This window comes from Apteryx mantelli, chromosome 18, assembly GCF_036417845.1.
Source record: "Apteryx mantelli isolate bAptMan1 chromosome 18, bAptMan1.hap1, whole genome shotgun sequence".
NCBI classification, from domain to species: Eukaryota; Metazoa; Chordata; class Aves; order Apterygiformes; family Apterygidae; genus Apteryx; species Apteryx mantelli.
Genome location: NC_089995.1, coordinates 8,117,298 through 8,142,675, shown reverse-complemented (window position 1 = coordinate 8,142,675; position 25,378 = coordinate 8,117,298). Strand labels below are relative to the sequence as shown.

General features: G+C 43.3%; 1 protein-coding gene across 1 annotated transcript in view; it reads right to left on the bottom strand.

Annotated features, from left to right (window-relative positions):
• RIMS4 (regulating synaptic membrane exocytosis 4) overlaps positions 1–25,378 on the bottom strand; it is a 58,359-nt gene that overhangs the window by 18,665 nt on the left and 14,316 nt on the right. The window contains exon 2 of the mRNA XM_067307702.1: positions 30–171. Coding sequence (XP_067163803.1) covers positions 30–171 — 142 coding nt within the window. The remainder of the gene's footprint in view (positions 1–29; positions 172–25,378) is intronic.

The window sequence follows — 25,378 nt, the reverse complement described above, 5'->3', positions numbered from 1 at the left end:
GATTATCCAGCTCACGTTCAATGACTTACTTTCCCTCTGATCCATAGCTGTTCATACTGTCCTCAATGGATTCATGGCTGGCTTGACGGATGGTCCGGCTGGGCATTTCAACAGCTAGTCCAGTTTCTGTGCTCCTTTGGATGGCTCCTTTGAGTCTCCGACCATCCCCATCTACAAACAAAAGTGGAGAAAAGGCAGTCAGCCATCGCTTTCTTTTGGGATAAGAGAGTCAAGGAGAAGCAAAGAAGGCCTTTCAGAAGATCAGCCTGGCAATCTGGCAGTCATGTTGTGTTTCATTACTCAGCCCTGCTTCAACAACAGCTCCGTCATCTTTGGAACAAACCTGGTATTCCAGCAAGCCAGGGCCCAGCAGATACTCAAAATCTACATACTACCCTAGTTACTTTAACCATTTGTATCAATTAATTATGCATCGAGCACAGATGCATACAGACACGCAAGCTGGCCCCACGTGTGGCGCTACCCAACTCATGAACACAGCAGCAGTAACTACGGGCAGAGCTGAGGTGCACAACTCAACTGTGCCTTTAACGTTTCTTAAATTCTGCACTGCTGTCTCAGATTGGGAGCAGCAGCAATAAGCTGTAATTCCTGGTCAGCTTCAAAGCATCAGAAGGGAAGAAAAAGGCCAGATGGCATTAGAAGTGCTGCGGATAGAGGAAACCTCTCAAACAGGCAATAGGGAAATGCTGAGGCACAGCCAAAATATTCCTTGATGCAGGCCACCCCGGAAGAGCATCAGTACTGGAAAACCCCCCAGAGAGGACTAGTCCTTTCACACACACCCTCAGCCAGAGCCCAAAAGGGAATTAAGTAGGTTCTCTCTCTTCCTGGGTTCAGTCTTCAAAGGCTCTGAAATTAGCAGCTGCTATTTTAATCCTTCTTTTCCAGCAGTCTGTGTTTCTTAGAACAACCATGTTATATAATGAATATGTAATGTATACCATTACCACTGATTGCCTTTACTGGTGTCAGGAAGCTCCAAATTTCATCCTACATGCAGCACGCATCTGGAACAGATCAGCTACAAGTATTCTGCACAAGTCAGAATATCTAAATCCCTTCAAAGGTGCCCACCCAGAAACCTGAAAAGGAAGATGCTGTTCATCAGGTCTCAAGCAACAGACCTTTGATCCAAATTTCCTTATATTTCTACTGATTATTTTACTTTTTGTTATTATTACTGTGACAGACAGTAGCATGGATGGGAGAATGCAACACTGCTAAGTAACGGCACTCTTGGAAACCCACCAGCTTTTTGAAGAGTACCCCTGGGGAAGTGACCCAGCTATGCAAGTCTCAAGTACTCAGGACCCCCAAATACCAAAGAGTTTAAATCTCTCCCAGCAACTTTAGAAACAAGGGGATATCTGTAAGAACTCGTTCAAAATATGCAGAACATTGTTATTTGTGGAGAAAGCTGCTTGACTAGAAATACTTTTCTTTGGTTCTTGGTGTGAAAGAATAAAAAAAAAAATCACTAAGATATTAGAAATGCTTCCTTTCCTACTTCTAACACCTACAATGTTCTGCAAGGACAGGAACTCTTATAAGAACTCAGCCATAAAGTCCCCTTTTCCTCTAGTATCATGATATTTCCAACTGAGTAAACACGTTGGCCCCAGGGCTCTGTACCAGCTGCTGTCCCCACACATGGTGCAGTGTGTGTGTGTATGTCCCTATGGGCTAACAGGATAGAATATGCATGTTTTGGGTTAACATTAACTATAAATTGCATTGTTTGTGTGCCTGGAGCAATGTATGAAGCACATTGTATAAATCAGGAAGTTACACAAACATAAAACAGATATTTTTAAAGTGCTTTCCAAACCCAAACCTTCAGGCAAGAATATTAATATAGGCATCAATAAAAAAAAAGCCTCATGAAAAGGCCCCATTTCCCCAGTCATTACAGAGAAGTTCCCATTGATGCCCCTTCTCCAAGCCACGCCTGGATGCTCTGACTGATGGGATTTCTGGGTTCCTTTCAGAGAGCATCCCACAGCCTTGTAGACTGGCTTGATAGTCCATTTAATTTCTCTGTCTCACTGACCTCCACATACAATCTTTTACTCATCTACATCCATCACTTCCCATCCCTCCCTGATGCGCATGCTCTCAGAATACTCATCATTCTGCATTTTTTAGGTTAGTTGTTATGAAAGCCTTGGTACACAACTAGAGTCAAAGTAACAAATTGACATATATTTAAAAAGCAAACAGAAAATATTCAATTGTCCAACTATGCAACATCTGCTTTAAAAATCTCTCGATTATTTCCCCAATCTAATTAGAGATGCCAGGAGAAATCCATACTTAGAAAACTATGCATCTCCATCTGGCAACAAAACAAAAGGCTTGGGGCAGAGTAAGGTGTTAGAGCAACCCAAGGTGCTTGCTGCTTTCCATCTTCCATCTTTTGGTTTGCAGCTAATGTCATATAGCAGAAGGGCCCAAAGACCAAGAAAGACAGCACCATGGAAGATGAGCAATATGAGAGCACAGTACCAGAAACGATTCAGCTGGCCTGGTATAAGTCCAGCTGCAGCATCACATATGCACCTTTGCATCGCTGGCACTGCAGCATATCGGCTGGAGACCAAGCAGTCTGCCGGACACCTTCAGCTATCTGCTCAACACGCAAAGGGAAATTACAGAGGGGAAAACGTGCAGTTTGCAGAGTACTCCATGACATCCTCACACCTCTCAGCCCATTCAAGTCAAACAAGGGTGCTGGTGACAGGGGACCAGACAAACATTCAAACCATGACCAGATTGCAGCCTGGTTCTTGCCCATTGCCCTTGGCGCTTCCTTGGCTTAGGGTGCAGGGGGGAAATGAGCATTGGCATTTTCCAAGTATCTGCATTACCAGAAAGAGACATCAGTTGCTATAAACCTGCAACCCAGTGACTTGTTCTCCATTCCTGAATAAGGAACGGTCTTGTTAACAGTCAACAACCCCATACGGCAGATGAACTACCTTATTTCTGAGGTAAACGGGCAAGTCCAAACTTCTCTCAGTTCTTCTTCCAGGCTTCCTGCAAGTGAGTGGTTTTCCAGTATTCCTAATTGTTTTCACAGCTATGAGACATGGATATTCTCATTTAAAAGAAAAAAAAAAGTGACGATAACAGAGAAGCTCTAGAAAACAAGAAAAGAGCTGATAGACGAGGGCAGGTCAGCTGCCCGGGATGAGCTGCGATCACAGTGACGGGGATCCTTCGTTCCTCCCTCCCTTTCCTGGCAGGAATGTGTAGCAACTGCTGTGTCTAACAAACTGAACGAAGCATCTCCACAGTCACTTGAGAAAGATGTCTCTGGCCTTTTTCCCCTTCATTCTTTTTTTGCCCTAAGTTTCTCTTGAACAGAAGGGGATGAACCTGTTTCGCCAAAAAGGCAGGCTTTCAACCCAGCGCAGCGTGCAAGTCAAGACTGAAACAGGATGAGACCAGCATAAGCACCAGCGACACTGGGGAAAATGGGATGTAGGCTCCCAACCCACTTAAACCCTTCAGTCAAACATTACCCATGGTCAGTACGTAATAAAAATAGAGTGTTTTAACTCCCTCCGCCGGAAGAGAGGCACAGGACCATAGAAATAGCACACCTGGAAAAGGACAGGATGCAGAAAGGAAATAAATACATACAAAGCTGCATTGCTTCTCTGCAGACTGAAAGCATTTCACAAGCAATAGTCACCTATTAGCAGCCTTCTCCAGGCAATATGGAAGAGTCTTGTGCTTCAACCCCTCTGTAAATCAAGGAGGTAAATGGCATGCCTCTGTGAGGGTGTTGCCTGGCAAACCTATTTGTCTTATTTTGTTAGTGGTATCTGGAACAAGCAAAAGTAGTATTGACTTTTTCTGCAGTGTCACCAGATTTATTCTGTGCACTTTTTCCAATTAAGCAGTAAATCGCAAAGGTTAAGCAGCCAGTCAAGTCTGCAGTGCAACATACAGCTAAAGAGCAGATTCTGGCTGCAAATGACCTTGGGAAAAAGAAATTTTTTGCCTGAGCACAGTCACCCTGATGATCGGACTCCAAGAACCAGAAGGGACCAGAAGACACTTTGCCAAGTTTTCCGCGTTGACAAGCACTTAGATTTTGCTAGTTCGTGCTCTGTTCAGCCAAACAGTTTATGCTTAGCTAAAGAATACCTTCTAAAAAGGTTTCCAGTCTGGATTTGACAGTATTGAGAGATGATGAATCTGCCATTTGCCTGTGCAGTTTATTTCACTCCCTGACATTTGAAGATGTGACTTAAGCTTGTCTGGCATCAGCTTTCAGCCATCTTTTTTTTTTTTTTAAAAAAATGTCCTTCTCCACAGTGAGGGCTGCTTTGTGTTCTCGCTACACAGGCTCTTCTGCAGCGTAATCAAGTCATCTCTCAATCTGCTTTTTGACAAGTTAAACAGGCTGAGCTGTTTATGTTTCTCATGCAGTTTTTTTCACCTGTCCTTGAATCATTTTCATGACCTCCCCAGGTTTTAAGCCCCCTTTCAAAAACATGCACACCAGAATCAGAGAGCATTCTAGTACAAAAACATGCACAGAGGTAAAATCCAGCCGGCACTCTCATCTTCACTGTTCCTGCTTGTATCTCGCAAGACTACAATGAGTTGTTCTTGGTACAGTGTCACTGCTCAGTCCCTGCCTGCTCTGCCGGTACGGCCTTGCAGAATTTTATATGAAAGTGTAAGAAAACATTTTGTTTCAAGGGAGACAGCTTAGCAAACAGTCCAGACCACTCTATACAACTCTCCCATCCTTAGTACTATTTACTATCCTGCCAATGGGCCTATCATCTGCAAATTTGGTAAGAATTAAATTCAAGTTTGCTCCAAATACAATGAAAATGCTGAACACAACCAGGCCTTCAAAACAGCCCATTGCCTTTGATGAGACTTTTTCTTGACAACTGCTTTTTGAGATGTGAAGCCAGTTCTCAATCCATTTATCACTATTATAAAGCATTACTTTTTTAGGGTCATGTTGTTCTAGGTCAAAACCCTTACATACTTACCACTTTTACCCATATACGTGCTTCTACTAAAACACAGAATAAAAGTGTCTGACAAGACCCATTTTCCCTAAAGCCTTCTTGACTAGTACTAATTATATTCTTCTCCTTTCATTCTTTATTAATTGAATCTCATTACCATCTTCCCCCTAATTCTGTCTAGGACTGACGTCAGATCAACTAACCAAAGCTCCCCAAAGTTAAAGCGACCACATAGGTGCACCACGTAGGGCACAGCGTTCTTTGGAGCATTCTCTTCCTTAAAGATATTTTCAGGTGTCAGCTGCATTGAAAGGCAGTTCTTAAGGATGATGCAGCTTCTGTGGCAGAACTGACTGTCATCAGGAACAGCATCTGTCTTAATCTTGGGGAAAATTAACCAAAAAAAAAAAAAAAAAAAAGGCATTGTCCCCTTCTCTCCCCTAAGGAAACACAGTCCCTGTCTTTCATGCTGTCTTCTGTGCCAGTCTAAAGCATGGATCTCTAAAGCCCTTTCCTTCTGCTCCTGACAGGTCTCTCTGTGCTCAGAGGACATCAAGTCTTGAAAATCCATGTTAGTTCTGCAACAGCTCATTGCAAGGTCACGATTATATAATTATCACCATCACACAGAGTTACCCTACAACAGATGCTTACTGAGCTGATCTTCCTGAGGGACGGAGTATGCCCCTTTCTCCGTTATCCTTACACTACCTCCTCTCCTGTCGCTTCCTTTCCTGCCACCTAGGTGCTCGGTATCTTCCTTTTCTTTTCCAGTTTCTTGCTTTTAATTTTCTCCTCTGTGTTTGTTCAGTTTGCTGAATGCTACTAAAACAGAGGAAAAACAAACAAACAAACAAACAAACAAACAAACAAACCCCACCATGCATGTGCTAGGGCCCTTGCATACTTTAGAATTAATTGATATTGATTTAACCCTGAGATTAGAAATTGACTGAATTTCAATTCGATCAGCTTTGCTTCTAAATTAACCAACTGCTCCCCGAGCACAGAATATGTCGGTATCCAAAGCACATGAGCAGGCAGCACCAGCGCAGGCTACCCAGCACGCTCCAGAGCCCCACCAGCAGAACGCCCTGGTTAGCTTTTTTCCTTCCAAAACTTTACCTTGGGGTGCAAGTGCGTTTGGGGGCCGGGGAGGGAATCAGCTGGATGCTTGCTTTCAGGTTCCATTTGTTCCTATTGCAAAGCCTTGGGCAAAATAACATTTTGTATTTTCCACAAAAGACTAGTCCAAAGCTGAGCAAAGAGACTACATTTCCATTGCTTTTCTTATCTGAGCCAAGCGGTATGGATTGATTTGCATCCATGCTTCCTGCAGGATATTGATTTGGGTGCACTCTACTCTCCGGCTTCACGCCTGGGTTCCTCAGCAAGTGATTTATCTGCTTCACTCCAAAACGAGGCCCATGTACAAACCAGCACTTAAGCAGCATGGAGAATTGACAGCCCTAGCAGGGAACAGAGAACAAACCAATCTGATAGAGCGGACGCACGCTTCAGAGCACGTTGCAGATCACCTAGAAGCTATCAGCAGAGATGATGGGGGAAGAGCATCGGGGATGGTGGCGTATGATTGAAGTCAGCATCCCGGGCCATCAGGAGCACGTGGCTGGGATAGGACAGGATCTGACAGCCTGCAAAGGAGATACGCTCTGAGCTAAGCTGTGGTTTACACAAAACCTGCCTGCACTATCCTTGGCTCAAATAAGGTCCCGTGAGACCTTTCATTTTCCACAGCCACTAACTTCACTCTTAAGGTCAGAAGCAGAGCTGATTCTTGCTTTCTTCCCCATGAAGGTCTGCCTCAGGGTGGAGATGGTGTGAGTCGGTTTTGGTCTGAAAATGAACAATATAGAACACCAAGTACCCATCTGTTCAGGGATATAGCACCTTCTGACATGGGAAAGGAAGGTCCCGAGCCCAACAACTGGTCTTTAGCGTGGCTGTGGGCATAAAGCAAATGAAGCAGAGGGAGCCTCAGCTCCAGATCTGGAGATCCTGCTGAAGCTCCACCACTTCCCCCACTTCCGTTCATTTTCAAATGTTCTACTGAGGAAAGAACCAAAACGTTAGCTTCTCTGCTTCAAATTTTGTCACCGCGTTGTTGTTTCTAATGGGCTTAAAATAAAAGATTGTTTTTCCTGTTTCATCAGATGCCGAATCCCTACAGCCATATACTAAGAGAATCCCTTTGTCCAAATTCAAAAGAAAAAGCTTTCCCTGCTCCTTCCACGCACGCCAAGCAGAAGGGCCGCCGCGCCGCCCCGGGGGCCTCGTGGGCCCTTTGCATCCGGCACCCGCGTCGGGAGCCAGCCGGGCTCTCTTCCTAAGGGGATGCAGCCAAGGAAAAAATAAATACACACTGGATTGTCATTTCAGAAGGCAGTTTAACAAGATGAACTCAGTCGCGTCATGCCTGGGAAGCCCTGCCGCTGCACCAGGCGCTCCCTCCACTGACACCCTAACGGAGCGTGGATTACGAGCACCTAAAGACAGGCAGTTTGCGCTGCACTCCAGAGCAAGCTGGACCATCGCCACCGCCCGAATAACCCACCAGAAATGACGGAAGACGGCTGGGGACAAACAGACTGATGGGTCTGCTTGCTTTACTCCTCTTGTCCTAGATTCAGACACAAATACAGTTACACCCTTTCTTTCCAAATTAAACAGAGAGTCTCCTGTGGGACGGAAGAAATATTTTAACATGTTAATTCTTAATCTGCGTAGTTTAAGTGCAACCACAAGGCTGGAAAAGGACAGCTAACACTTCTTGCGAGAGCCAGAAAGAAGTTAAACTAGCAGGTATCCGTACTGCTTCGGCAGGGGCAGAACGGAGCGAAGGCGCCGCAGTGCCACCAGGACGGTCCCAGCTCACACCGGAGCCGGGGACACCAGCTCCTAGCTTCCGGCCTTAACGTATTCCCAGGTGCATCCCACCAATACTATATTTTGACGCAAACAGCTTTCCCCCACCTTGGCTTTACCGCAGCCTTTCCCACCCCACCGCCAGGCTGCGGTCACCCGCGCCCCGGCTCCATGCCGCTGTACAAGTCGAGCCACCTCTCCCACAACTCATAATGTTTTCCTCTTCCTCCTCGCTATTAGAAAAGAGCCAAAAAAGGTTCATCGGATTTATTTTATTTCACTTTTTTAAGAGCAGGGGGTGGAAGGCAGCCGGCGCAGCCTTGCAGGCCGTCGTCCCTGCTTCGCCCCCCGCGCAGGGGACCGTAAGCACAGCAGACCTCCTCGCTGGCCCGCAGCACGGGGCTCACCGCATCGCTGCGCAAGGCACAGGAGCGCTGCAAGCCTTCGCAAAGCGACAGCCCTATTTTTAAAAGCCTCACAGTAGCTTAATTTAGGTAAGACGGAGCTAACCTTTTTCCACTTCCTTCCTCTAAATGCTAAAAATAAAACACAGCTCTAATGTGCACAGCCTGTCCTTTCCTCCCACCCGGTCCTTCCTCGCCAACCCCCAGCGAGAAAACCCCGGGAGAGGAGCATGCAGCCGAAATTTCCGCCTCTCCCACCGCAGGTGCGGGCAGGACAAGCATTGCAAACCACACGCCTCTTCTCAGCCTTGCCTGCCGTCTCCAGCAACCCTGCAATCCCGCCCAGGCTCCCCAATTCCTCAACCACTGCTACAGCCGCAGGCGCTTCCTTGTCCAAGTTGGTCTGAGCTACGGTTTGTTTTAAATCCAACTGTGCCGGGATTTAAGCCGGTCTCCGCTCCCGGTAAGACCTTATCACCTAACGCAGATTACACAGAGCACTGGTAAAACCATCAATTTAGCATCCTATCTTCTCGAAATATATTTTCGTATTTTAAAATATGATATTTTTCTGCTCCTTTGGAGGTTAAAATGAATAGTTCTCATGATAGTTTCATATTTTTCATAATTTGTCCATTTAAAAATATTTTAAATGGCCAGAATTTTCACTTAAAAATTTTACCCCAAAAAGAAAAAACCCTCTGATTTTCAACACAACTTGAGATTTTTTTTTCCCTCTTCACTGACAAAAGACAAAAAAAGCTAAGAAATCAAAGGGTAAACATATATATTTCCACTGTCAATGGCTTTTTAAGAGACTTCTGACAACTATAAAAAAAATTTAGAACCATTTTAGGCTTTTCACCATAAAAAAAAAAATTTACAGCACCATAACACTACAAAAATGTTCATTTCTTTCAAAGTATTTCCTGGGAACTGTTTTGCTCAGTCTGACTCTTTAGCATTCTTTCCATGTGTCTCTATCTTGTTTGCGACAGCAGGATCCAAATAGCTTAGTCTGATGGCTGGTTCTGCATTTTTATTTTTACAAGAAAATGGAACACGCTGCCCCTTTCTCTTCCTCCAATCTGCCAGGCTTTGCAGGAAAGAGTCTGTGATTAAATGAAATGTCCATATGCACTCAGAAACACACCATTAAAGAATTATTCAGCAGTCTACCAGTAAAACCACAGTAGTTCCCAGTCTGCAGCCTAGGGCCTTGATGGACAGACAAGCGTGTGATTGCTGACACTGCACCGACCGTCCCTTGCAGAGCCACATCTCGGACGGGCACATCCCAGCCCTTTGGAAGCAACAGCTGAAATTAGTGCTTTTCAGTCCATACGCAATTAATTAAATAATCTGGGTCATTCATTGTTAACTACTGCATTGCAATATTTATTCCCCAGAAAGCCAGGGAAATGCCAAACATAATACTAATAACCAGCAATGCTTTAAGGCAAAGCGCTCTCAGTTCAAAAGTCTAAAACTTTGCGAACTACGAAGACCTGGGCCTTGGGAAAACCCGAGAAGCAGAGAGGGGAGCGGCGAGTTTGCTCGCCAGGGCCATCCCAGGGCTCTTGTCACTTCACAGGGAGGACGAGAGGTAGAGCTGGTCCACGTCCCTGCCGCTGGAAGTCCTCGGGCAGACCAACAGAAGTTATAATATCTAGGGCAGGATAACTACTTAACTACAAGAGAGCTGAAGAACCAGAGTGCTCTGCCCCAGTTCTGCCATCCATCTTATGCTATTAATAACTCTGAGGACATCATCTCGGTCCAGCATCTGAAATATGAATGAGTCTGAGCCACAGAAAATTTCTCGATTTAGCAGAGGATCAGAAATATGAGGTAACTTCACAAAAGTAAAGTAGCTAGGAAGCGTCATCCTAAGAGGATGATGGCATCAGATGAAAGAGCTGCCCTGCCTACACTTCGCTAACCGGGAGGCATGGCAAGAGGCTGGCTGTCCCTCCCGAGCCCTCTGAACCCACCTGGCTGCTAATTTTACCTGCTCAAAGAGTCCCGAGTCCTGCACTTGCACTCAGTCACTCTTTGGAAGAAAGAAATGGCAGAATATCTAAAGCAGCCTAAAGCAGGTGCCTTTTCCACCTGCAAAAGAGGATCCTGAGCTCATGAAACAGCAAAAGCTTCTCAGAAACCAAGCAGCAGCTCATCTGCAGGGCAGTCTGTGAAGCTCAGCTTCATGCGTTCTGTTGTCACTCAGGAGTTTACTCTTAAGTCGAGATCACGTCTCAGCCGTTTTTTTCTGGGGGCACTAATTTGGGTCTCTCTCTCTCTCCCCCCAGAGAGGTCTTTTCACAGGATGTGCGGGGACTGCATATCTTGAGGACTTACACTTCTGCATTAAATTTGGCTGAAATGGGAAAGCATGGGCTACGGTTATACGACAGACAGAGTGAGTGGAGAGGGTGAGGACAGTGCTCTTGTATTAAGTACTGAAGAAATAATTTCCTCCCTCAAATTCACAGCTAAGGCAGGTTAAGCTTAGTTTTGGTAAAGAAAGTGCGGGGGAAAACAGCTGACAAGCCCAAATTACAACAAGTTTTTCTTTCCTTCTCTTTTGTCCCACTGAAGCACAAAAGCCTCTTTCAGGAGCGAGCCACTTTGTCAAGACCATTTGTGCATGTGAACACAAAGAGCAATGGTCTTGACACAAAAAATGAGTCACACAACCCTTGTTCAACTGTTAGAAACACATTTAAAAAAACCACAGCCACATTTTCTTCAGCAGGCATGAAGCCATGCAACCCTGCAGTCATTCATAAGCTACAATCACTGGGCAAAACTTCACTTGGGATATCATCTGATTTATGTTGTGCTGGCATTGTAATTACTTCAGCGTATTTTCCTTAAGGAAATGAACAACCAAATTCCCAAGGAGTTGACTTGAACTGTACACACTGTTTAATAACTTGAGCCCATTTGGAAGCAATTATTTGATCCACCGTGGAAGTGGAGACGGGGAAATGACGGTCTGGTCTCCAGAAAAGTCAAACAATTTCAGACATTCAGCTTCTGATTTCAGGCAATTTCACCAGATAGTATAACTATCTGCATTAGGCTTCACAAGAGGCACTTTTGGTAATATCTGTAGCAAATTCTAAGCAAAGAACAAAGGTGAACACATTTTTCCCCACTGATTCTACACATTGCTTCAATTCGCGCAAAGGCTTCCTTGACAGTCCCCACAGCCGGGAAGTGCCTGCTTCACCGCGCAACTACCGCATCTCCCTATAGATGCACCACAGGGGAGATTTTCCTTCCAAGCAGTGCAAAGGAGGAGGGGAAGGCCTCTCCCAAGCCTGCCCGCGACACACAACCGGCAAGCGTGGCGTGACGAGGATGGCCGCGTGTCGCGAGAGCCGGGGGAGCAGCCCGGCGCTCGCTGGCAGGCGGCTGGAGGCTTTGGCACAGCGGCAGCCAGACTCACTAATTGGCTCTTCTGACTTGCAAATGAGAGCTCTGCTCTTGCAAATGGGTCCACTGTGCTCATAAAGGCTCTCTCATCTGGATCCCTTTTCAGGATGAAGGATTATTTTAACGCAGCTGAAACGCCTGGTGCTGTTTGGGTGGCATGGAATGAGAGCACCCTGCCTTTCATGACCATCATAGTAATTTGGCTGCAGGCATCTCTGGACAGTTGGGAGACAGGATTAGGTTTCCTGTGCCCAGAAGCAAGGCAGGACTATCCCTCATACTGCAACGGTAGCCTAAGATATAAGTGATTCATGGTTACTTTGAAATCAAAGTGGCCAAAACACTGGGATTGTATCACATAGCAAACAGTCCCATCAGTCATACTACTCTGTTCCTGACAGGTGTCTTCAGCTGGTGACAACTCAAGCCATTAAACACAGAGGAAACACCATCCAGTACCCAAAACGCAGAGGCACTGGAATTCAATTAGCAACCTCCTAACAAAAAAATATATATGTGTGTGTGTGTGTGTGTATATATATATATATATGAATATGATTCAAGCAAAATTTTCACAGCCCAAACCCTAAAGACATGCACTCAAACTCTCATCCAAGTGATAAACTCGCCCACAGACAAATATGGCAGACGTTACTGCCTCCTACATCTGTCTCCTGTATGTGCAAAAGGAGCACTCAGATATTAAAACAACAACAACAAAAACAATGATTTCAAGCGGCTTGGGAAATTCAGTCCATTGTTTGTTTAAGCAGGGTATTGAGGCTTCCAGTAGAGGAAAAAATCCATCAGCCAGAGCTGGAAAATAGGCATAAGGTCTTCATCTCTGATGAAAGATGTTGGAGGACGGGGGAACCCAACCAAAGTATCATGCTTGTTTAAAGATTACTTTGGATTAGAGAATAAAAGCCATTAATGCAGCAGCTTCATGTGTTTGAAGAGCAATACCAAGAGCTAGTTTTAAACAGTTCTCAATTACCAACCATTAGACAATGGAAGAATTGGTTCTTGGAATTTGAGTTAGTTAATCACTCATATCGTAAAACGGCTGCACACCAGCCCATCTGGTTGCTGGCCATCATTTATGAAAGCTGGACAGCTGTTTGTACCATGGCTATACCATGACTGACACACACATGGCAACAAGTTCATCAAAACTCCACTTTTACGCCAAATATTTCTAAATATATTTTGTAGCATCTTGCTGATTTCTGTATCTCTCTACCAGGGTAGCAGGAAACAGGATAGGCCAGATGAAAGAAAGAACCAAGTACGTACTTGTGATACAGCCAATACAGATACAGTTTTGCAGACTGCGCTACCAGCTCAGGAGAATCCAATATGCATTATGGAGCAGCATGTATCTCTATTTAGGGGAAAAATAATTCTACCATAAATAACAAGAAAACGTTTGATGGAAAAATCTCTTTATAAAACGTGCAGGCAACAGTTTACCAGCAGCAGTGGTTCAGCAAGGTCAGAGCAGGGCATTGTACATTAAATTTGCTTATAAAGTACCTGGGTCTGCATAACTTACCTGCTTTTTCTACCTGCAGTTCTAAAATTTTACGTTTGTATTCTCATACTTCAAGAGTGGGTTGACACTGGAATTTCTCAGGATGAATACTGGCAAGGTCAGAGAAGTTAATTTAAGATGCAGCACAATTCCCTTCCATTACTAGCTGCATTCAGAGCACTGGATCACTCTGGTATATACAATAATCGTCCTGGCAGCCTGCGTGCACCTAGTCACAGCCCAAACTTTATTAGCACTAGAGTGAAGCTGTGGGAACAGGCTCCAACCTTCGCGTTTACTTCAACTAACATGGAAACAAATGCAACGAGGTACAGACAGACTCGCACATGCAATTTTAAAGCTGAACTTCAGAGACAGACCCTAGGTCCCAAACCATTCACACTCTCGGATCAAAAACTACAAGGCACACTCAGGAGTGATACAACATCTTTTCCTCCTTCTCTTGCCTGAAAAGCCTTGAGTTCAGGGTTCGGTGTTTCCTTGGCAACAAAAAAGAGCATCACAACGGCCTCCTCACTAGCAAATAGCATGCAAAAACGTGTCATTTGTTTTCTCCAGTGTCTTTTATTGCTAGAGAATAAGCCTGAACTCAGAAGTCTCCACTCAAAGATGAAAATAGATATCCATTATTTCTATTCAAAATTTAAGCATCTTTGGAGTGTGTAAGCTTGTCCAGAGAGAGGCAGTAAGGAATTTTAATTTAATAAAATAAAATAAAGCTTACTGACGTTCACCTTTAAAAGATAAATTATAGAATTTGAAGAGTTCAGGGGAAAAAAATGCAGGTCATAAATTTAAAATCCACATTTTAGATTCTACTAATACTCACTTTTGAAAAGCATTAGAAAAGAAGATTATAAATTTAATAATGCAACACGGGAGGAATTCTCCTCCTCCCCAAACAGAAAGGTAATTTGTTCTTGCCTGTAAATTGACTTTCTATTACTGTCATTAAACCAGCATAATGTGCTAAATTCGGCTTTGCCCCACCACAGCCCTGTGGCAGCCCACAGCAAAGAGCTCATCAGCCCAACCATTTACCCAACATCCTAATGAGGAGGGCAGGACAGTGGACGACCACCTCCAGGCATGATGGAGCTGCATCTCCCGTCCACAGGACACCGTGGCTGCTGGACACTGACAAGGGTTCAAATAGCAAGTGGGCAAAATTAATGGAAAAACCAATAATAATAATCAGGAGGAGGGGAAGGCTAAGCCACAAACTGCTGGAGGCTGGGCCAGCGCCCTGGAGAAGCACCCCAACAAACCTGGGCAGCTGCTGCTAGCTGGGCTACAGGGCTGGGGGGCATTTATAAAATGGGCCAAACTCAGGACTGCAGGTGTGGGCTTTCTAGGGAAGACAGCAAGCTCCCGCTTTCAGGTTTCGCGGTCTGCCCTATAGCAGGGTGTCACACAAGGCTGGAGGGAAACCCATAGTGCTGGTGGCTGGTGATGAGGATGTCAGGCTGATGTCTTGTCCCACCACTCATTTCCCTCATAGGTTTCCTCTTGCGGGGTGAGATTTTTTCATCTCCCCATCTCTCTCTGGATACCTTTGCAGATGAAAAACCTGTTACTTCTTCCATTTTGCCACAACACAGAAGTGAGATCACGGTCCTCATCTGACAGCATTCCTCTCCCGTTCGTTTTATAAGCCGCTTTAAGTTTCCCTCCTCTGTAGCTCTCTCGATAGGTTTAGCTGATGTCCTGTGTGTCCTTCCTTCTCTTCCGCTTGTGCCCAGCCTGCTGGGGCAGGCCCTTGCCCCAGTGTAGACACCAACGCTCCACCTCACATGCCAACGCTTGTGTTCGTAACTCTGCACGTGCCCGGGCCACCAGGGCTGGCACGCCATGCCCACAGGAGGATTTAGCTAGCAGTGCCAAGATTAAAACCTATATTCAGTGAAACAGCTCCATTAGAAGAACGTTCAAGTCGTACTGTCTGTGCCATATCCCACAGCTCTTCTCCTTAAGTTACTGAAGGGTTATGACACATTTTAATAATAAAAGAAACCTCTTTGCCACTTCTCAGCATCAGAAATATTCCTCCCGTCAGCCTTTTACCAGTAACATACCTGCTGCAGATTAATTCTTCTATCATTTGCTCTTTTTCTTTTTTAACCTGTTTTCACTCATACTTTATTTAGCAGGCAGCTGGAAGACTTACTCACATCTTAGTTACTTCTGGAAGAAATAAGAGCAACTAGCTCCTGGGAAATGAGTTTACAGCAAATAATCTGTTGACGGTTCTTGTCTCTCCTTTGTTTGTGGATTGTCCAGAGTTTAAAAGAGCTGGTATTTGTTCAAGATTACTGAAGAGTAAGATTGGTCAAGGCACTTGGGAGATGCCCTGTTCCTGAGCAAGCAGGTTCATGTGCCAGTTCAACGCTAGACTTTCAAGCACTGATGAGGGGCTTTGACAAGACGTGTCCTTTGCTCCATGACAGGACAGTTCTCAAGAGTACCAGATGACTCACTTCCTGCAGGCATCAGTATTTGCTTAAAATTCCCCATTTTCCCAAATGTTCATTCAAAGAAGCTCAATGGTTGGGATAACAACAGAAAACAAACACAAAGGGACTCGCGACAACCGAAGCGAATCTGTTTGCGAGTCTGACATACGCACAGAAAGCGTTTTGCAGTCATCACCAGACCCTGCCTTTAGTCTCCCTGCTGAGACAATTTCTAGGTCATAATACGTGCAGATGTTTGGAGGTCTGTGCCTCGTCCTACTTCAGAGAAGGAGCTAGCATTTGGCTTCTGCTCTGGCTGCCCACTTCAATTAGAGTAAACTAGGGCTATATTTGATTTGAAGATACTACTACATTTTAGCCCTCTAGATCCATGGACAAGTAGTTCCTTCCGGTATCCTGTAAGTCATATTGCATCTCAAAGTGTCCTTCTGTTGTATCACTTCTCTTTAGGGATTTCACTTTACCCAGCATGACTTGGCCCTTCTGAATGTCATATAATACTTGTCTTTTTCATATATTTTCTATTACAGATCATGTGTCTTTCTCTCTCCCCCCCCCATTTTACTGTTGTATAAAAGATCTTTTGCTCCCAACATACCCCCTCTTTTGCACAGCTGCTTAATGAATCCAAAGTGTGACATTTTCTCCTCCGCAGCAAGGTATACAAGAACCTGTAAATCACCACTGTGAGATGAACCAGGAAACCCAAAAGGCAGCGAGCCCTTCCCACCCATGAGCCCCAAAGTCTCAACAGCACCCCCTTCACATTGCAAGACTCGGTTTGTACTGAACTAATCAGCAAACATCACTAGACAGAGCTAGCATCAACTGCCAGGCAAATACTACAGCTTAATTCAGGGCACCTATTAGCAGTGACGTAGGCAGATCCTCTCTCTGTCATTTCACATGAGGTACCACATAACTAAGAGGGGAGTTTTTAAAGATTTATCAAAATATCAACTTTATAAAGTGTGTATAAACTTCTGTAAACAATATATAAACTTTCACAAAGCCCAAAGAGATGCTCTCATTTTTGATACCTGGTTTGCTATCTGTACCTAGCTATTTGGCTGCTTTGGGAATATGATAGTTCCAGGATCTAAGTGGATGTAAATCCTAGAGAGACTTTCAAGAAAGCTGTACAAACTCCTCTGATGTCACCCACACAGGAGGCTATGAATTGGCACCAGTATTTGTCAACATTTTTGTTTTGATCTTTTGGCAAACAAAACCACCCTCTGAAACGCTTGCAGGCAGCAAAGATAAAAAGCAGTAATGAATAAAGACCAAAAGAAGTTTGAAGGGTTTATTTTTACCAAGTAATCAATACCTTCTGGCAGTCTTCCTCTGGCTCTAATTATATCAGTGAGGACAGTAACCCTTGGCAGTTTTTGTACACTGCTTTACAAACATTATCTAATTAAGCATCACAATCCACTTCTGAAAAAAGAAAGCATGATCTAAAGCTCTTCTGCAGAGAGAGAGGATGAGCCTTGGGAAGAGATACTGACAAAACAAGGTTAGAATTTAGGAGCTCCACTTTTTGCATGCCCAATCTACTTAACCACATTGTCCCTCCGGGACCAGCTACGGGGAAATGGTATATTGTTCCCACAATATGTGTTCACATTTGCAATCTGTGCTTAGCACAGCCCTTGGTTTTACTTTGCTGTCATGCAGCATTAGGACAGCTGTTCAAGCCAACTCATTAATAAATCAAAATGACAATAAAGCAGTTGGAGGGAGATGAATTATTGAACTCAAAGCAATTTAGTGCTCAGAGAGAAAACCAAACTGTACAACCTAGGAGCTACTAAATGTGGAGTCTGATTTGCTTCAGGACAGTTTTATTGATAAGCTGTAGACTGTCAGTCCATTGAAAACCCGAAAGAGGAAACCCTGCATCTCATCTCTTCATTAAAACATGGTAAGTGAATTCTATCTATGAAATAATACCCCTTTTTAACGACATTGGTTATTTTATACAGTTATCTCTCTTCTTCACTCCACTGAAACCAAGAGGTGGCTCTATCACTGAAGCACTAAACACTGTGGGCCATGCTGTCAAGTGAAAGTCACATCCCCAGAGCTATACCGCTCTACTCTGGCAAAGACATTGAGGTCACTGCTCTGGTACCTAGCCATATCAGTGCATTTGTACTGTTTCTGCACTTTTCAGGTGTAGCCCAACACTTGATTACAACTCCTTAACCAAGAGGTTGGCGCTCCTCCTTTTGATGTGGCAGACCTGTGGTCCTACCATGGCTTCTTCCTCATCTCTTACACAATCAGCGTAACCAGCTTGTTTTTACTTCATGCTGTCCACTTCCTAGAACATCCCAATCCAGCAGTGAATGTTCTCAAAATGGAAAACAAAAGCACACCACTAAACCCATGCAGAGAGCGCTCCTCTGTAGGTCACGGGGAGATAAAACTAGTGATAATCCACAAGTCTGACTGGATAACCTTCAGTGGCCTTTTTGACACCACCTGTCGATTCACCACTGACACCCTGCAAATGATGGGCAGATGACAGCAACCCATTTACTGATCTCTCTATTCCACCTAAATTCAGTTTCTATCACTAGCCTTGCAAAGGGGTCAGCTGAAATTTCTTAGATACAATGTTGTCCTCGAGATGTATTCTTCTCCTTTCACAGCTGGCTATTCCCATTAACTCCCTGTGCAATGCAGCTTGGGCATGTGCATCCAGGAGAGAACAGAACACTTCTAAACCCTACCTGCTAAAAAATCAAAAGAATCCTACACAGACTGTTTTATTACAATGAAAAGATTTTCCTATAAAGCATTATAAATAAAATAGCAGCTGCATTAAATAAAGTCTTTTTCTCCCCACATTTGCGCTTAACAAACACAGAATTGTATTTAAAGTTCCCAATTATAAAGCACCGTGTAATATAAATCTATTTCTCATACAGAGTGATTTCTCCCACAGTGTCAGAGTGCATTTCATACTGATACATTTCATATAGATGGTTTGATTTTTGAAGATTAACAGATCCCTTGTATGCACCTATAATAATGACGTTACTGATGAGATGAAAGTTGCCATAGACATTTTGTTGAGAGCTAATTATTTACTGCAGTTTCAAATTACTTACAGTTGACACCCTAGGTTTCTGACTTTGTTAAGGTGCAGAGCTGTCTCAAGCCAACAAACCCAGGAGATTTAACAGGATTCTTGACTAAGATGAATGAAGAAGGCTCACAGGAATCTCTAAAATTTCTCATACCTTTCAGGAGGGTTTGTACTGGCTGCCTGCACTCGAAACAACAACCCCTGGTTCATTTGGTTTATAAAGCACCTATCCATAACGCAGGGTGAAGTCTAATGATTAAATACAGGAATGATAAATGATAGCTGCATCTCAAGATAAAGAGGTAGATCACAGTAAATTCAATCAAACAGGCTTCTTCGACCATTTCTAATGTGGGAGAATTTTCCCCTGAGCTCATAAATACTTCTTATAACCTCACTTTCTTGGCTGTCTTCTTATTTTTAGTGCACCTAGTTATTTCACATGCCCCGCATTTTAAGAAAAAATGTCCCCAGAGAAAAGACAACATCTGGATACTCCAGAAAATTCTACTGGTATTAACTCAGCTTTTAGAAATAGCATTATTATATGTGGTATATTTGGGGGATAACCTCTAAACACTCCTATTTAAAGACCAAAGTTATTAAAGACATTTAGGCTTCTGATAATGTAGACAGACACTGAATCAGTGGGAATTGGCTCCTGGGGCACTACTTAAAGCTCCAGAGGCTTAAGTCTTCCTCTTCTTGCATCTAAATAGACTAAGGCCAGATTTGCAGAGCTAAGCACATAACCCATGAGCAGCATTTCCTCTTCCGCAGAGCAAAGATGGCCTTTTCAATGTAGCTGCATATGGGAACAAGACTTGTCCATCTCTCTTTTCCATCCTTGGTACCTTTTGAACCTTTTAACTACACCAGGCAGGGAAGTCAGGTTTCAGAGATAGTATATTCCCAAAGTTTCATGAAAACTAGCACCCATGGACATGGGAAAGATTCAAATTTAGCGCCCCGCTGAAGGAAATGCCAGTTCTAATCCAGCCTCTTATCTGCCACAAGAAGCAACAGCCAGGTGACTGGTTAGGACAGACTTAACTCCAGATATGCCCAAATTGCAGCCTGCCCATCCAAATAGGCTGCAGATGATGGCAGGAGCTGGCAGTGCCTCACAGGGGGTGCTCAGGAAGAACAGATGTAATTAGTTCAGCTATGCCTGGAACAGTCCTTAAAAGGTAGGGGGGGAAACGCAAACAAATTGAAATGTAGACTTCCAAAAATGAGTCAAAAAACAGTTTAAACTGAGTTCTTAATCTGTTCTCTTCCCACTCACACATTATTCCAGTTTCTGTGTTTTTACAGTCAGATTCACCTGTTTGAAAAAGGATTTTTCTTCTCTCCCAACAGAGCATGAAAGACCCAAGGAAGCTGGGGGGAAATCGCTCGCTGTGCAAGGAAACAGAGAAACCGACTACGGTCCTGCTAAAGAATCACGAACAGAGAAACTTAAAACAATTACATTTCATTAGTTATTTCCAACTCTGTTGTCATATGGAGGCAGTAACAAGAAAACATTACTTTCGACAATAATGAGCTTTTAAGAAAAAAAAATAGAGAAACTGCTTCCTCCAAAATTAGCCATGTTCTTCCCAATGAGGAAGAGGGAGCTGATGCCCTCCATAGCTCCGTATCTTCAATGAAACGCATATACCACAAATCAAAGTTTAAGGAATAATTTCATATAGAATCCACAATGCAAAATTAACAGGAAATTCTCTTGATAGCTGAAACCACACATTCAACTCACTCAGCTGCATTCAAATTTCCTTTTCCTGCAGCTCTGCTTCAATGTTCCTAATGGAGAAATTATGTCAGCTGCAAACTTGGTCAAACCATTTCAAGAGTAGGATGGCACTTCTACACTCACATCCGTTGTCTTGTATGAATTTGAGACAGATCTTGACCTTTAAAAACATGTTAAGATACAATCTTGTTTCCTCCAGGACGCAAAAGGATAGATCCCAGAATGGCTGTAGGCCCACTTTGGATGGAAAGCACAGCTAGGAACACCTTGAGCACTGATCCCAAAACATCAGAGATGTGCAGGATGACCCTTGCCAGATACTACAGCTAAGAGAAAATTCAGAGTTTGCTTACAAATCCTCAACAGTATATTTATTAAATATATGCAGAAATTCAATCTCCTTGAAGATTAGAATTAAGAAACAATGACAAGAGACCAGAGAGAAAATCCAGTCCCAGCTCAGGCACAAAGTCAGTATTAAGACAAAAGAGAGAATCCTAGGTCCTCCTCTAAGCAACGTACAAGCTATATGTCTTGAGCCTTCTTTCATACACAACTATCATTGTAAACCAGTTTCCAATCACTAAGAAAAACAGTTACAGTACAGATTTAACTTCCTTAATCACAGGAAGAAGAGCCACCCATTAGCTATTCGATTCAAGGCAATTTTGATACTACCACCTGTAACAAGGCTCAAAATAGGAATAAATTATCTCATAGTACTTCAATGGACTGCATAAGAGCTGCTATTTTGATGGTAATCATTAATATTAAAGATAGAAGATGAATCTTGAGTCATCAAGTCAACCAGGAAAGTGCCTCAGTGGATGATCATACAGACCTAAGCCAAAGTCTAAGAAGAAACACGTCTAACCCAAGAGCCAAAAAATCTGTTGATATAAACCCACTTTTGGAGTATCTGAACAAAATATTCTCTCTTGCTTTGGGGCAGCCATTACAGAGTCACAATATTTAGTCAACCTTTTACTTCTACAGTCATTAATCATGCACCATTTAACTACTGGCTTGTCATTTACTCTCCTAATCCTTTTCAAATCCTTCTGCTTATTTTCGCATCTTTTCAATCCCATTCTGTGTGTCTTGCTAATTACACTCCTTCACTGTCACAGACAGTTCCAACACAGACAAATCGAGCCAGAGGTGGTTTGATCACTTGCTGTGTTATATGCCCAATGAATCATTCGCTATTACGAAATATAAAATATAAACCATCTTACTGGAAGATGATAGAATATACTTAATTATCCAGACAGGTACTTAGCACTCTAAAGGAGGAAGGGTGAATGACCATTTGGTGTTGCACTTGAATACAATGTTTCTAAGCCTGTAAAAAAGAACAATCAGAAAGGGAAAAAAGTGCCCAAGATTTCAGTTTTTTCAAAGTAAAGAATTTTGCTCCTTTGCTGATAGAGGACTGTTATTTGCAAATCTACCATGTCCTGAACCAACCATTCCTGCTGTTCACAGGAGACTCACAGTTTCTAAGAGTCAGCACACGAGCCCAGCATGGAAGAGCTGCAAAGTGACAGATGCCAAAAATGGGTGATAGATGAATGAGAGAAGCAGACATCACCTGGAAATTTAAATATAATTCAATTATTCACGATCAAAAGGAAGAGGAGAGGCAATGAGAAGAGATGGAGAAGCAAAGGCAGAGGGAGGGAAAAGAAGGAACAGAGAAAATAGATGGCTGGAGGCTGTGAGCAGCAGTGGACTAGTTTCTGGAGATACCCAGAACATTAGAAAACCCAGCCAAAATTTACAGGCCCATAGATTTATTTCCAGCAACCTTTTCAGAGGTGAAGCTGTAGATCCCAGCAAGATTCAGACTAAGCAATGCAACGCTGAGCCAGCTCCATTCTGAACACTTGTTCTCTCGAATCTCAGTTTTCATTTGATTTTTACAGTGAGTCTTGACCTATTACGCTGGTGATGCAAACCTTAAAACTGCATGCACCTAATGCAGAAGTGAGTCTACTGAGAGCCTGGAAGAGTAACTGTCTCAGTCATCCCAGAGGACAGTTAACAGAGGCCACGGAGGATCAATTATATGGACAATCGTTAGCTACCGATAAACCATCTTCAAAAAAGATGGCTGGAAGCAATCAGCACTGTCACCTCCTCAGCTCCAATCTTGGAGGTGGCTAGCAGCCCACACCAAGGAAAATGTTCAAAACTCAAGGGGGAACTGAGCTGAAAGAACTTAGTACAACTTGCAGAGCACAATCGATGCAGTTTGTGAAAACGACACTTCCAGGGGAGACTGCAGCTAGGGCACAGAGCATCCATTTTTCTCTGTTTGACCCAATCTGGTCTCAGAGGAGGAAAATTCACATCACCCAACTTCAGGCATGTAGCTCAGGCAACTGGACTGCAGAGCTCCCTATAGAGTCATCTGAAGGAAACAAGCTCCTAATCCGCAAACTCTAAACCGTCCTCCAGAGGTCCTAGTGACCAGATGTCATCTGCAAGCTCATAGGATGAGATTGTTGCCCAAAATGTTCAATTAAAACAAGTAAAGGACTAAATACCTCCCAAAGTAATCAACTCTACTCAGGAAGCTGTTGGACAGCTTCCACTTGCCCCTAGAAATACATATTTCTTGATGCAGAAGCCCATGACCGCGGCAGTTCCCCAGTACGCTCTCATCGTGTAACTCATATCAGCAGCTCCTTATTAATTCAGAGCGTGTATCAGTCTTCAAACACCTTTTGCCATCAAGAAGACCTACGTAAAGTGATAAAGAGGAATTTTTATGCATAACAACTGCAAGAACTTGCTGTAAACACAACATTTGGCAGCACAGGGAGGTTCCTTTACAGCATCATCTGTTTTTATATACACCTAATATTTTCAGGTTTTCAAACGATTGTCACTGTGTTTGTAGAGGCTGTTAATGAAACTCATTGCTAAATGCAGTTACAATTATGTAGCTATTAATACAACGTGACATCAGTTATGCCAGTTTCCGAGTGAATCACAGTTGCAAACTTGTAGGTGTTCGATAGCTGGTTGTCAAGTTGAAATAGAACAGTGTTAAATATAACCCAAATCTGTCCTAGTTTTTCGATTCTTCTTTCCCCCTTTTCGCACAACAGCCTTAGCGGACTGAACACCTGCCAGTCTGAGGAGATGAGCACTGGAGTATCAAGAGGGGGGAAACAGTGTGACTGTTAGACTACTTAGATCATCAAGTTTTAAAACGTCCGCTTTTGCCTGCAATTTCACTCATGTCTGAAGACTGTAAGAGCTTAAGAGATCAGGTCAATAAATCTTTTATAATGTCTAAACCTTATAAAATGTGCTTAAATCAAGATGCTATGCTTTTTTTTTCCCTCCCTTGCAAACTGAAATAAAAGACTAAGAGTCTCTCCCCACATAGCTGTTCAGCGTTAGAGCAGGCAAAAACCTGTTTCCAAACCATTTATGGAATACCAGAGGCCAAATGCTGCTTGAATCTGCATTACCGACACTTGCGGAATACCTTTGTATTGGTCAACCTGTAGATAAAAGCACTTTCTTAACAAAACTGACAGAAGCTTGGGAAATTATTAATGAACATTTTGATGAATGAAACATTTCAGTCCACCATATTGTCGCCTCTTCAGGATTCACTTTCCTCCCATCTCTCATGAATATAAAGATAATATCCTGTACAGCTGGTCTGTGGAAACCCTGTGTCTTAGGGCTCTAGGGAAAAGGTGTTTAGGGAAATAGGGAGTTTCATAGATTTTAGGAAATTAAACAAAATTAACTTCCTGATTTTCACAGTCAATCTGTCCTACAAGCTTGCAGTCTCTTTGCAGCAGATGGCTATAGCGAACAGACTGCGAAAACAGAGAGTCAAACTCACCACCTAAAACGGACTGCGAGTAATTTGCCTGGTTTTATTCCTAGAAGAACAAGCCAAATTCTGCCTATAAGTTTATAGAAAGCTAACTTGGTATTCTCGAATGACTCAAAGTGGAGCACTGGGCCAAACCGGACAACCAAGAATTATTGCTCTGGAAGAGTCCAGAAGTGGGTCCTAAAGAACAGATACGATAAAAGTCAAGTTCTTTTTCCCTTGTTTTCAACCTGTACTGTCTCTAACCTTCCATTCAATTACCTGCCTCATTCCCTTCAAATGAAATTCTTTAGACCAGATGTCAAAGTCATAAGTCCAAGTTTTATCACACAATCCCTTTATGCTACAGCAATAGCAACAGCCTTGCTGCACACTTGCATACCTAGCTTGCACATCCACAGCTGATGCATCTTAGGTGGGCAAATGGCTAATTAGGTGAATAAGTGTCTCTTTGCCCATACAATTTTCATAAACCATGCACACACACAATAGCTAAACAACTGCTTACACACAGGTTGAAAAAAGTTATTCCTTCCTTATTCTTGTTTACAGCACAGTGTCTCCTTCCTTGCAACCAAGATCACCTTGCTGTACTTACAAGCAGAAGCGAAAAGCATGAGTGTTGGAATGGCCATGGACTGCAACACCAAAAATATCTTTACCTTTATTATGCCCTTTATTTTCTTGTAAAAAATTCTGTTGTTTATGAGAAAATGTAGAGAACAGTTTTCCCTAAGTCAAGAAAAAGGAGACGAAAAACACGTGTCGTCTGCACAGCAGAAAAACACCATGATGCTAATACTGGGAAACATCACCTGGTAGAAATACATAAATACAGAAAGAAAAGGGAAAAAAAAATGGAGAGAG